General features: G+C 44.8%; 1 protein-coding gene across 6 annotated transcripts in view; it reads left to right on the top strand.

Moving 5' to 3' along the window:
- The window catches only part of LCMT2 (leucine carboxyl methyltransferase 2), a 61,642-nt gene extending 49,487 nt beyond the window's left edge, over positions 1-12,155 (top strand). For 5 of the 6 annotated variants that reach the window (XM_030546769.1, XM_030546767.1, XM_030546765.1 and 2 more), the window contains 4 exons: positions 3,427-3,524; positions 10,080-10,267; positions 10,357-10,492; positions 11,229-12,155. In XM_030546769.1, the coding sequence (XP_030402629.1) occupies positions 3,427-3,524; positions 10,080-10,267; positions 10,357-10,492; positions 11,229-11,396 (590 nt within the window). In that variant the 3' untranslated portion in view covers positions 11,397-12,155. Of the gene's footprint in view, positions 1-3,426; positions 3,525-3,741; positions 3,777-10,079; positions 10,268-10,356; positions 10,493-11,228 lie in introns of those variants that run through there. The other variant, XM_030546772.1, reaches the window with a different exon arrangement.
- Positions 12,156-12,411: the final 256 nt, after the last annotated feature.

Here is a 12,411-nt window from a genome sequence, read left to right as displayed (position 1 = left end):
TGGGGTAGATGAACCTTTGGTCTGACCTAGTCTAGCTCTTCTTATGTTCTTATTATGTTGATAAATTAGAGAAGGTTCGGTGAAGAGCTACGAATTGTCCTTAGGTCCCCTCCTCCTAGGCTGGAGATTCAGGTTCAATTGTGTGGCATGAAAACCACAGGCCAGACATTTTCTTCTGTAGATTCTCATTCTCTGGTAACAGGTTTGAAATCACATCAGTGAGGCAGTTTTTATAAGCTCTCCTTCAGAGTCAGGCTTTTTCACGCTGGTTATGTGCCAGCCCACATAATAGGGGGCTAACATTACAGTCTGTGATCAGTTGGCAAATCTGGTTCACAACTAGGCTTCTACATCTGTTTGTCCTTTCAAAGTTTTCAGTTTTAAAGTGCAGAATTCAGAACCTTGTGGGAATTCTTGATCCATATGTGCATGGCTAGTGTCTGTTCCATTTTGTTTCTTACAGCTGTCCCCGTACTCCATTTTGTTTTTGTTCTCCTCCTGTGGCCGCCCTTCCCTGGCTGTTAAATTTCTTACCAGGGCCACTGCCCTTCTCAAAGGGAGGGCCCCTTGAGTTGTTTAACAAGAGCCATTGCCCTTCTCAAAGGGATGGCCACTTGTGCTGCGTGCTAAATGGGACCACTGCCCTGTTCAAAGGGTTAGTCCTGTTATCACCTCGTTGAACCTGGGCTCGGTGTAGGGCAGGCAATGTCCAGAGCTGCAAGACCTATTGTGTTTTTAAGATCCTGGGCATGAGTCATAGGCCTCATGTGCTTTTGAGTCACCTATTGCACAGGACTCTGCCCAGACATGTTTCTGTGCTCACCTGCCTGGTTTTTCCCTGTGCCTCCTCCCCTGTGACAGAGGGAGCCTGTCAGGATTACTGGCGGGAAACTGCCTGAGTTTGCCTTTAAAAACAGACATTTTTGAAACCAACATCAGAAAGGTTCCTGCATTGCTGCCTGGTCTGATCAGCTAGGCGTTCTGGGGGGTCCTTTCTCCACTCTCGTTTTATTTTTTGAGCGTACCCCCGTTTTTTGAACCCCCCCCATGAAGAACGAATTGCTACCTGAGAGATCTCCTGATTATTGAGACTGTACGAGCCCTCCTTGCTTCTTCTGATGTTGCTGCTGCTTCTGCCTTTGCTGCTGCCTTCGGGACTGGTAAGAATCCCTCTGTGAAACTTTCCCTACTTTTATTTTATTACTTTAGCTGCTGGCTCTGTTTCCCCAGCACACAGACTCAAGCTAAACCTTGGTCTGTGTCTTAAAACCTCTCTTAAACTCCGCGGCGCTTTGCTGCTAAAAATAAGTTTGTGCCGCTGCTAAACTCTGCTCCTGTGGACTTTGCCTCGGAGCTCCCTGCTTTCAGCTGTATCCCTTGGCTTCAGCCACCATTCCTTGGCTTCCTTGGGAGCTGTATCCTGGGCACATACCATTCTGCCCTTTGTGACTTCCCCATAGCATAAGGTGCACCACAGGTTTTGTTTTTTTTAGTTTAATAAGTCATAGTTTGTTAAGATTGTAGAGCTTGTAAATTTCACCTGCCTTGTTATAGTTTACTGTTTTGTTGCTCCGTATAGTTGCTTGTTATAGGTTTGCTTAGAATTATGATATTTGTTGTTTTGCCTAGTCGTTGGTTAAGACAGATAAGTTTTTTGCTGCTTAAATTAGTCTTCCCGCTGTCCCGATCTCTCCCTGAACTTTCCCGTGTCTGTTTTTCCCCGGCTCCAATCTCCCCCTCTGTGTGCTTCTCCGTGTCTCCCTGTCATAACTCCTTGCTGCCCCCACCCCGCGTCTGCATCACCCTCCGAACTCCCCAAACCCCTTGCTGCTTCTCCCCCTGTGAAACTTCCCAAACCCTTTGCCGCTTTTTTTCCCTTTGTTTTTGGTGTCCACTTGTTGCTTAAACCTCTCTCCAGCCCTTCTCCGCTGCCCCTCCCCTACCGCAGATCACCATCACTGCTCCGTTGTCCTTACCTTGCAGGGCTTCAGAGTCTCTCGTTGCTTCCAGCCGCACTCTCCTCTCATCAGTTGCCACTAATCATTCACTCCCCTCCCCGCTCCTGTTCCTTGACAGATTATCTGCTATTCTGGCCTCACAAATTAAGTCATTACTTTTCTTTTATACCGTTACATTGCATAAATTCACTTATATTCACATTTTACTTGTAATTATAACATAGAAGCTACCATTTTATTTTGCATTTCTTTTTGATACGCTTATTGACTGTACTGTATCCCCTTGTGCTGAACCCCACTTACTGTACCCCACTGTTAGAACTCCCTATACTGTTCATAAGAACCCCCCCATCATTGTCCATTGTAAACACCCTATACACCCCATCCCATCGTATTTCATTGTTAAATTCCCACCACTTCCTTTTTCCTTTAATAAAGAAATTAATTGGCACCCCACCTGTGTGGTAATTGCTCCCCAAGATCCCATACACCTGCAGGCAGGGACAGCTAGGAGCAAAATGATGCTGCAAGTTTGAAGATTTGAACAGAGATATACGCCTGGCAAAGAAGACACATGGCCTTACCATTATGTTCAACAAAAAAGTACTTATTCTCCCATTCCTGTTAGAAGCCTCCATTTTTTCATCTGTGTTTTTTATTTTCTGTTTGCATTTGCTTTCCATTGTTAGATGGTGTAAGAAAAATTTTGATTAAAATTTTCCACACCAGCTAGTCACCGTGTGCTTTATTCAAGGAGACACTGGTGCCAGCCAGGGGGTTCTGGACCCCGGCTCTGTCCGAGGCCCTGCCCCCCCACTCCACCCCTTTTCCCAAGCCCCCACCTCCCCGCCACCTCTTCCTGACCCTCCCCTGAGTGAGCCATGTACTCACTCTTCCCACACACCCCTTCACATCACAAAACAGCTGATTGCAGCAGGTGTGAGGCACAGGGAGGGAGGAAGAGGCACTGATTGGGTGGGCTGCCAGCAGGTAGGAGGCTCGGGGGGGGAGGGGATGATAGGGCTGTTGGTGGGTGCTCAGCACTTACCATTCTTTCCCCAGAGTCGGCTCCTAGCAGGAGCCGCCTTTTATCTTCTGAAGAGCTGCATTCAGCTCCGGAGCCGCAGTTTGGCCACCCCAGATAAAAAAAATATCTTCTAGTTGACTCAGACAAGAGGCATGAGTTAGGCTGACTATCCTGAAATTGCTGGCTTATGCCTAGTCTCTCCCTCCAGCTGTCTGGTTCTACATTAGCTAGCAGGGAGAGATTGAACAGACACTAGTGGAATTGCTAGATAGTGGCAGACTCTCTTAGAAGTCTGGAGTACAAAGCATCCAGTCTTGTGGATATAATTGAGGTCCCCCATGACAACTGCCTTGCAGCGATCCAGGCAGAAGATGCATCTGTGGCCTACGTGACCTTTCATGATCCAGCTCCTCTGTTCAGCTGACTGTGTCTTCTTTCTAGGCCAGAAGTACCTGTTTATCTATGGGGGCCGTTCTGCTGTGCAGCCTGTCCTGGGGGACTGGTATTTCCTGCATTTGGAAGAGTTTTCCTGCAGAAGGGTAAGTACCCCACAAGACCTTGAGGAATAATGTCTGTCCTAGCTCTGTGACTGGGCGCTCCAGTACTGGGAGCCCATTTAATGTTCCAGTTTTGTGAGTTGAGGCAGCAGAATAGATTGATTTAAATCACAGATGTTAATCATGATTTTAAATGGCAAGAAAGATACTTTGATTTAAATAATCAATTCTAATCTTGTTTTACATTTGTATTTTTTAGTTATTTTCCTATAGAAAAGTTGATTCTCATTGTTGGTAAGCATTAAACCTTATTTCTAATTAAATTTAGCATTTATATTAAAATTTAGTATTTCTCTCTAACCAGGAAGTTACACTACATCTGTACACATTTATTTAAGCAATTATATAACTTTACATGTGTTCAGGCTCTTCTATTTGACATTACTTTATGTTAGAAAATAGTGAATGACACATTTCTTATTTACTATATGATTTGTGTCAAGCTGCAATTGGAATTCAATTAAAAATGCACAAAAAAAGATTTTATATAAATATTTTTTTATTAGTTGAATATGCTGGATCCATAAGGGAAAAAAGTGGGTTTATCAAAATGTCTTGCGTTTAAAACTAAAGATGTATTAAATAAGGGAAATATTATCTGAAGTTAGTGCATTTTGTAGGCCTTGCTGAAGCTCTAGGCATAAATAACAATATGACCTGTGACCCCTTAACTACTAATCTGTGTTTTTTCTCACTATGCCTTACTGGTAGCAAGCAGCAAACCCCTCTAGGTGCTGTTACCGTGCAGTACAACCACATGTGGAGCCCCCACGTCCATCCAGATTTCATGAATGCTCCCAGAGCCACTCACAAATCACACAGAGAAAGGCACCAGCCAAATCCCCAAGCTCCCAGCCTTGTAACACTGGAATATACTGTCTTGTACTGCTCAAGACCCTTTCTTGAGCAATGCAAGTTTACTAATTTACCAAGCACTTCAGTCAAACTCACTGGTAACAATAAACATTAGAATAAGTTTATTGGTTACAAAAGATGGATTTTAAGTGAGTATAAGTGATAAGCAAAAGTCAGAGTGGTTACCAAAAGAAAATAAAAGACAAAGGCGTGGTCTAAATTCTCAACCTAATTAGACTAGATAATATCTGGACTAAGTAGTTTTTCTCACCCCACTGGATACTGCCGGTTGTGTCAGGGTTCCCTTCCCACTCTGAACTCTGGGGTACAGATGTGGGAACCCACATGAAAAACCCCCTACACTTATTTCTACCAGCTTAGGTTAAAAACTTCCCCAAAGCACAAATCCTTCCCTTGTCCTTGGACGGTATTGCTGCCACCACCAAGTGATTTAGACAAAGATTCGGGAAAAGGACCACTTGGAGTTCCTATTTCCCAAAATATGCCCCCAAACCCTTTCACCCCCTTTCCTGGGGAACAAAGTGAGCACAGACTAGACCCTTGGGTTTTTAGGACACTAAAAACCAACCATGTTCTTAAAAGTAGAACTTTATCATAAAGAAAAACGTAAAAGAAGCACCTCTGTAAAATCAAGATGGAAAGTAATTTTACAGGGTAATAAAAAGATTTAAAACGCAGAGGATTCCCCTCTATGCTCAATTTCAAAGTTACAAAAACAGAAATAAACCTCCCTCTTAGCATAGGGAAAATTCACAAGCTAAAACAAAAGATAGTCTAAGGCATTTTCTTTCTATTACTTACAATTTCTGTAAGTTTAGATGTATCAGTAGGAGCTGTGTTACCTGCTTGGTCACTCTCTTTGTCCCGAGAGTCCTAGGACCAATCCTATTTAATTTATTCATAAGTGATCTGGAGAAAGGGGTACAGTGAGGTGGCAAAATTTTTGCAGATGATACTAAACTACTCAAGATAGTTAAGACCAAAGCAGATGGTGAAGAACTTCAGAAAGATCTCACAAAACTAAGTGATTGGGCAACAAAATGGCAAATGAAATTTAATGTGGATAAATGTAAAGTAATGCACACTGGAAAAAATAACCCCAACTATACATACAATATGATGGGGGCTAATTGAGCTACAACGAATGAGGAAAAAGATCTTGGAGTCATCGTGGATAGTTCTCTGAAGTTGTCCACATGGTGTGCAGAGGCGGTCAAAAAAGCAAACAGGATGTTAGGAATCATTAAAAAGGGGATAGAGAATAAGACTGAGAGTATATTATTGCCCTTATATAAATCCATGGTATGCCCACATCTTGAATACTGTGTACAGATGTGGTCTCCTCACCCCAAAGATATTCTAGCACTGGAAAAGGTTCAGAAAAGGGCAACTAAAATGATTAAGGGTTTGGAGAGGGTCCCATATGAGGAAAGATTAAAGAGGCTAGGACTCTTCAGCTTGGAAAAGAGGATACTAAGGTGGGATATGATAGAGGTATGTAAAATCATGAGTGATGTTGAGAAAGTGGATAAGGACAAGTTATTTACTTATTCCCATAATACAAGAACTAGGGGTCACCAAATGAAATTAATAGGCAGCAGGTTTAAAACAACTAAAAGGAAGTTCTTCACACAGCACACGGTCAACTTGTGGAACTCCTTACCTGAGGAGGTTGTGAAGGCTAGGACTATAACAGTGTTTAAAAGAGAACTGGATAAATTCATGGTGGTGAAGTCCATAAATGGCTATTAGCCAGGATGGGTAAGGAAGGGTGCCATAGCCTCTGTTCGTCAGAGAATGGAGATGGATGGCAGGAGAGAGATCACTTGATCATTGCCTGTTAGGTTCACTCCCTCTGGAGCACCTGGCATTGGCCACTGTTGGTAGACAGATACTGGGCTAGATGGACCTTTGGTCTGACCCGGTACGGCCGTTCTTATGTTCTTATGTTATGTTCTAACAACAAACAGAGCACACACAAAACCTCCCCCATCTCCCCCTCCATTTGAAAGTACCTTCTTTCCTCATTGGTCCTTTTGGTCAGGTGCCAACCAGGTTATTTGAGCTTCTTAACTCCTTACAAATAGAGGGGATTTTATTCTACCTGTAGCTTTATGTTTATGATAGGTTGGTTACAGTCTTTCATATGCAGGCTTTCCTTGTTAGCCTCGGGACCAATCTCCTCAGCTCCAGCATTCTCATTGCCTTCAGCATGGGAGGGATAAGAGAAAAGACAAACCACAAAACCTCTGTCCCCTATTTTATATCTTCAATCCATGTGCTTGGAAAACACAAGTCCAGCCATGTCTGGTGGGCATTGCTGAGTCACCAGGCAAGGTTTAGCAATTTTCTTGGTGTGGTCTTATGCAAGTGAGTCATTGAATTGTAGCACCCTTGCTGGACAATGGCTGTTGATGGTTATTCAACACCCATCCAGGCATTGGTTACCTCCCTTGTTGTTGGCTCTGGGGAGCTAATATCTGGGCGATTCCCCAACTCACAGCATATTTTAGTGACAACCATACAGCACAATCTCATAACTTCATATGTGTTAATGATATACATATTTAGATAGAACAATGGGTTTCATCAGTTGATAATCTTTCCCATAATACTTTACATGGCATGCTTTATATGAAATATCACAATTATATACAAATGATGAATATGGGAGTTACAGGGTGCTCCCCCGAGGTATAATGTCACACATACCCAGTTCTTTCAGCCTTTGTTCATACAGTTAAACAACCAGTGGGGCCACTTGATGATTGAGATGGTAAAGGAGCACTCGAGGGCGATAAGGCCATTGCTGAGAAACTAATTGAATTCCTTGCACTGATCTTCATGGCTAAGGATGTGAGGGAGATTCCCAAACCTGAGCCATTCTTTTTAGGTGACAAATCTGAGGAACTATCCCAGATTGAGGTGTCATTAGAAGAGATTTTATAACAAATTGATAAACTAAACAGTAATAAATCATCAGGACCAGATGGTATTCACTCAAGAGTTCTGAAGGAACTCAAATGTGAAACTGCAGATCTACTACCTGTAGTCTATAACCAACATAGTGAATACCAATGAAATTGAGGTAGGATCAGAAGAGGCTAAAATAGGGATAAAACAAATTAAAAGTTACTTGGACAAATGGGATGCCTTCAAGTCACCAGAGCCTGACTCAAGGAGCTGACTGAGGAGATATCTGAGCTATTAGAGGAGACGTTCCCCTGGTATTATCTGGACCAGTGCTCTGCTAGGTCACTCTAATCCTTGACTCTGGGAGCCAGCCTTACCCTGCTCTGCTATGAGAACCCCCACTCCTGGACTGTTCAGGCATAGCCTCTGGCATGTAAGCTGCTTCTTGGATTGTACAACTGAACGACAGTAGCCAGTATCTCTGGTCCCAGACACAACCCTAGGAACCACCATCTTGTAGTGTCCAGTTATGCCTGTTGGACACTGCAGGCTTATATGAGTTCATCAATTTAACAACAAAATTGATGTGTACCAGGCTTGTTATCCCAAGGGAAGTCTTTGACATGCTTCAAACCAAATGCACTGCTTCAGGTAGAATAAAATTTATTAACTACAAAGATAGATTTTAAGTGATTATAAGTCAAAGCATAACAAGTTGGATTTGATCAAATGAAATAAAAGCAAAACACATTCTAAACTTTCAGTGCCCTTACAAATGTAGATGCTTCTCACCACAAACTGGCTGGTTGCTCTTCAGACAGCTTCTCCCCTTCGATCAGTGCATCAATCGCTTGGTGGAGATGGAAGAGAGAGGAAAAGCATGGCAAACGTTACTCTGTTTTATCATGTTCTTTCTTCCCTCTTGGCTTTGGCCCCCTCCCACTTTAGGGTCAGGTAAGCATTACCTCATCGTAGTCCCACACTGACTAAGGAAAAGGAGGGTGACTCACTCGAGAGTCCAACAGATCCTTTGTTGCTGCCTAGGCCAGTGTCCTTTGTTCCTGTGAGGCTGGGCAGGGTTTGTCCCATACATGCCCTGATGAGGTGTGAACTGCCCCTCTGCTCTTGGAGAGTTTTGCCTGGGCTTGTTTTAAGTGGTGAGGACATATTTTCAGCCTCATAACTGTATACATGAAATTACAACCTCTAACAACAATGCTCAGTGCATCATGAGCCTCCCGAAGACACCCAACATGACAAACTTGGCATTGGATACCGCACAATCATATTGTAAGGATGAATGTGGGGGTGTAGGGTGTTCTCCTGAGGTATAGAGCGTCACATAGGTGTTTGTCTAACCTGCTCTTAAAAACCTCCAATGAGGGAGGTTTCACAACCTCCCTAGACAATTTATTCCAGTGCTTAACCACCCTGATGGTTAGGAAGTTTTTCCTAATGTCTAACCTAAACTGCCCTTGCTGCAATTTAAGCCCACTGCTTCTTGTCCTATCCTCAGAGGTTAACAAGAACAATTTTTCTTTCTGCTCCATGTAACAATCTTTTACATACTTGAAAACTGTTATTTCCTCTCTGTCTTCTTTTTCCCAGATTAAACAAATGCAATGTTTTCAATCTTCCCTCATAGGTCATGTTTTCTAGACCTTTCATCATTTTTGTTGCTCTTCTCTGGACTCTCTCCAATTTGTCCACATTCTTCTTGAAACGTGGTGCCCAGAACTGGACACAGTATTCCAGTTGAAGCCAATCAGAGTGGAGTAGAGCGGAAGAATTCTTGTGTCTTGCTTACAACACTCCTGCTAATACATCCCAGAATGATGTTCGCTTTTTTTTGCAGCAGTGTTACGCTGTTGACTCATATTTAGCTTGTTATCCACTATGACCCCCAGATCCCTTTTCACAGTACTTTTTCCTTGGCAGTCATTTCCCATTTTGTAAGTGTGCAACTGATTGTTCCTTCCTAAGTGGAGTACTTTGCATTTGTCCCTATTGAATTTCATCCTATTTACTTCAGACCATTTCTCCAGTTTGTCCAGATCATTTTGAATTTTGATCCTGTCCTCCACAGCACTTGCAACCTCTCCCGGCTTGGTATCGTTTGCAGACTTTATAAGTGTACTGTCTATGCCATTATCTAAATCAGTGATGAAGATATTGAACAGAACTGGACCCAGAATTGATTTCTGCAGGACCCCACTTGTTAGCTCTTCCAGCGTGACTGTGAACCATTGATAACTATTCTCGGAACGGTTTTCCAACCAGTTATGCACCTACCTTATAGTAGCTCGCTCTGAGTTGTATTTCCCTAGTTTGTTTATGAGACGGTCAAGCGAGACAGTATTAAAAGCTTTAGGTGAGAGGCTGATGAAGAAGTGTTACAAAGAGCTACGTTACCTCTCAGGGGTATGAGACCAGATATGCTAAAAATTGTGAGGGGGTCAGATACTCTAGTAATGGAGGCCTTATAAATGCTGGAGATAGATTAGACAGAATCCTCCCTCCAGTGGGGAGCTGGGCATGTCCTCCCTGAGGTTCACTTCACCTTCAGCCATACCTAATCTACCTGCAGTTCTTTCCTTGAGGAGAGAGTGCCAGATCCCAGGGGTGGGGTGGGGGTGAGAAAAGGAAAGATTAATCCTGTGGGGATGGTTGGGGGTGAACGGGAAGGACAAACATTCTCCTTGCTCCTGATCCTCTGAACCTACAGCTCATTGTGTTCTGCTTGTCTAGATTCCTGTTGGGGGCCCAGTCCCTGAGGGCCGTCACTCTCACAGCGCCTGCAGCTGGGACGGGGGAGCGCTCATTGCAGGGGGCCTGGGAGCAGCTGGGGAACCGTTGAACTCTGTGCTCTTTCTGAGACCGACTGGGAGTGGCTTTCAGTGGCAGGGTGTAGAGACTCACCCTCCTTTCATCCCCAGGTCAGTGACGATCCGATGGGACAGTGAGTACATGCCCTATATCTCACTCTCCTCATCACTGGAGTTGTCTCTCTGAACTCTTTCCGCAGATATTCACACACTGCCCATGTACATGATGGGAAACTCCTGCTTGTGGGGGGAGTATGGCTTCACTCTGAATCAGTACCCGGTGTGACTGTGATTGACCTGACGACGGGTTTCAGCTTGGATTATCAGATTGACACTGTAAGTGCTAAAACAACCCCCTTTCCAGGAGGAATCTGTGTTCCATGAAGGGAGGAGCAATCTCTTGGGCTCTGTTGATTGTCACTGACTAGGCCCCTGGAATAGAGAATACAGAAGGGGATAAATTGGGACCAGAATAGAATGCTGTTGCATCTGCTAGCTAGACTCAGCCTGGACAGAGTGTATGGGGATCTCAGCAGAGATGGGATTCTGTGGCTCAGTGAGGCCAAACGGTGGGGAGCTGCCATAGCCAAGACTAGAGGAGGGAGAGACCAAGATGGCCCAGGCCACAGGAGTCACAGAGTATGTGGGAAGAGGAGAGATCAGGATCAAGGATGCTGCCTTTGGGAAGCTGAATGAAGGGAGGAGACAGAGGGCTACGGCTGGGGTGGGCTAGAGGAGGCTCCTCTTTCCTCAGAACTTTTTTTGTAATTTGTGAAAGGTCACTGGCTTCCATATATAAACTTTCAGCAGGCTGGCCCTGGCCCCTGCTCTGCCCCCTACTCTTTGTTCTAGCAAAGAATTCTGAATTGTTGGGCTGATCCACACACTCTGGGTGTCTGAACACCCAGACTCCCTCCACCTCCCAGGCTTTGAGCACTTTGTCCATGCACCCTACCACCACCACTTCCCGTGCTCCCTGTTGGCCTCCATGCACCTCTCCAATGCCAGTCTGGCCAGCTCACCTGGAACGGACAGTGTACGTTTCCCTCACAGGACTCTTGTTCTTTTCCAGGTGTCCCTGAAGTGGCCATTAATGCTGTATAATCACAGCAGCGTCTTCCTGCCGGACAAAAGCGAGCTGCTGCTTATTGGTGGTGGTGGGAACTGCTTCTCCTTTGGGACCCATCTCAACCTGCACCCCGTCTGCTTAGGCCTCAGCAACATCCTGACCAGTCAGTGATGGGAGATAAACCAGGATAGAACCACAGAGCTGCAGCATGGGAAGATGGTGCAATTGCATACCGCAGAGGCCAGGTGGCCCTATAGCAGAAGTGGGTGTACTGCGGCACAAGCCGGTGATGTGGTCCCACGAGGGATTGCCACCCAGAGCAGTAATCTGGCCTGATGGCAGTGGGGAGGTCCAAGGACATAGAACAGCAAAAATACCCTGGGCAGTGGGGGAGTTGAAAAGTGGCTGAAGACCTAGAGAGGTGATGTGACAGCCTGGTGGTCTGAGCAGTGACTTTGGGAAGAGTGGCTGGCATTGTCTACATGAATGTATCCTACTTTTTTTCTACTGTTCTCTCTCATTATTTTACATAGTAAAATAAATAATCATCCCAAAGCTGCTTTTTCTGCTGGTGCCATAGCCCCTCCGGATGAAATGAGGGAGCCGGCCTAATTCCTAGGGTATGCAGTAGAACCACAATTAGCCAAAGATTGTGGGGGATTTTCAGGGGCGCTGGGGGCAAAACATTTGTTTAGTGTAGGGAAGAGACTAGGCAGACACAGCCCTGCAGCTCATGCCTCAGGTATCCTGATGCACTCCCAACCCATTATAGGAAGTTTCCCTGTTCCATCAAAGCAATCAGTCACCTCCACAGCTATTGGGTAGGGTGATGCCAGAATCCATGGAGATGTAGACAAGAACATAAAAATGGCCACATTGGGTCAGACTAGCCCAGTATCCTGTCTTCTGACAGTAGCCAATGCCAGGTGCCCCAGAGGGAATGAACAGAACAGGTAATAATCAAATGATCCATTCCCTGTAACCCATTCCCAGCTTCTGGAACACAGAGGCTAGGGACACCATCCCTGCCTATCCTGGTGGATAGCCATGAGCTTATCTAGTTCTTTTTTGAACCCTGTTATAGCCTTCACAGCGTGGCCTTCACAACATCTTCTAGCAGAGAGTTCCACAGGTTGACAGTGCGTTGTGTGAAGAAATACTTCCTTTTGTTTGTTTTAAACCTGCT

The sequence above is a fragment of the Gopherus evgoodei genome, unplaced genomic scaffold, assembly GCF_007399415.2.
Source record: "Gopherus evgoodei ecotype Sinaloan lineage unplaced genomic scaffold, rGopEvg1_v1.p scaffold_49_arrow_ctg1, whole genome shotgun sequence".
Lineage (NCBI taxonomy): Eukaryota > Metazoa > Chordata > Testudines > Testudinidae > Gopherus > Gopherus evgoodei.
The sequence above is the reverse complement of the archived record's forward strand: the minus strand, read 5'-3'. Positions and strand labels throughout refer to the sequence as shown.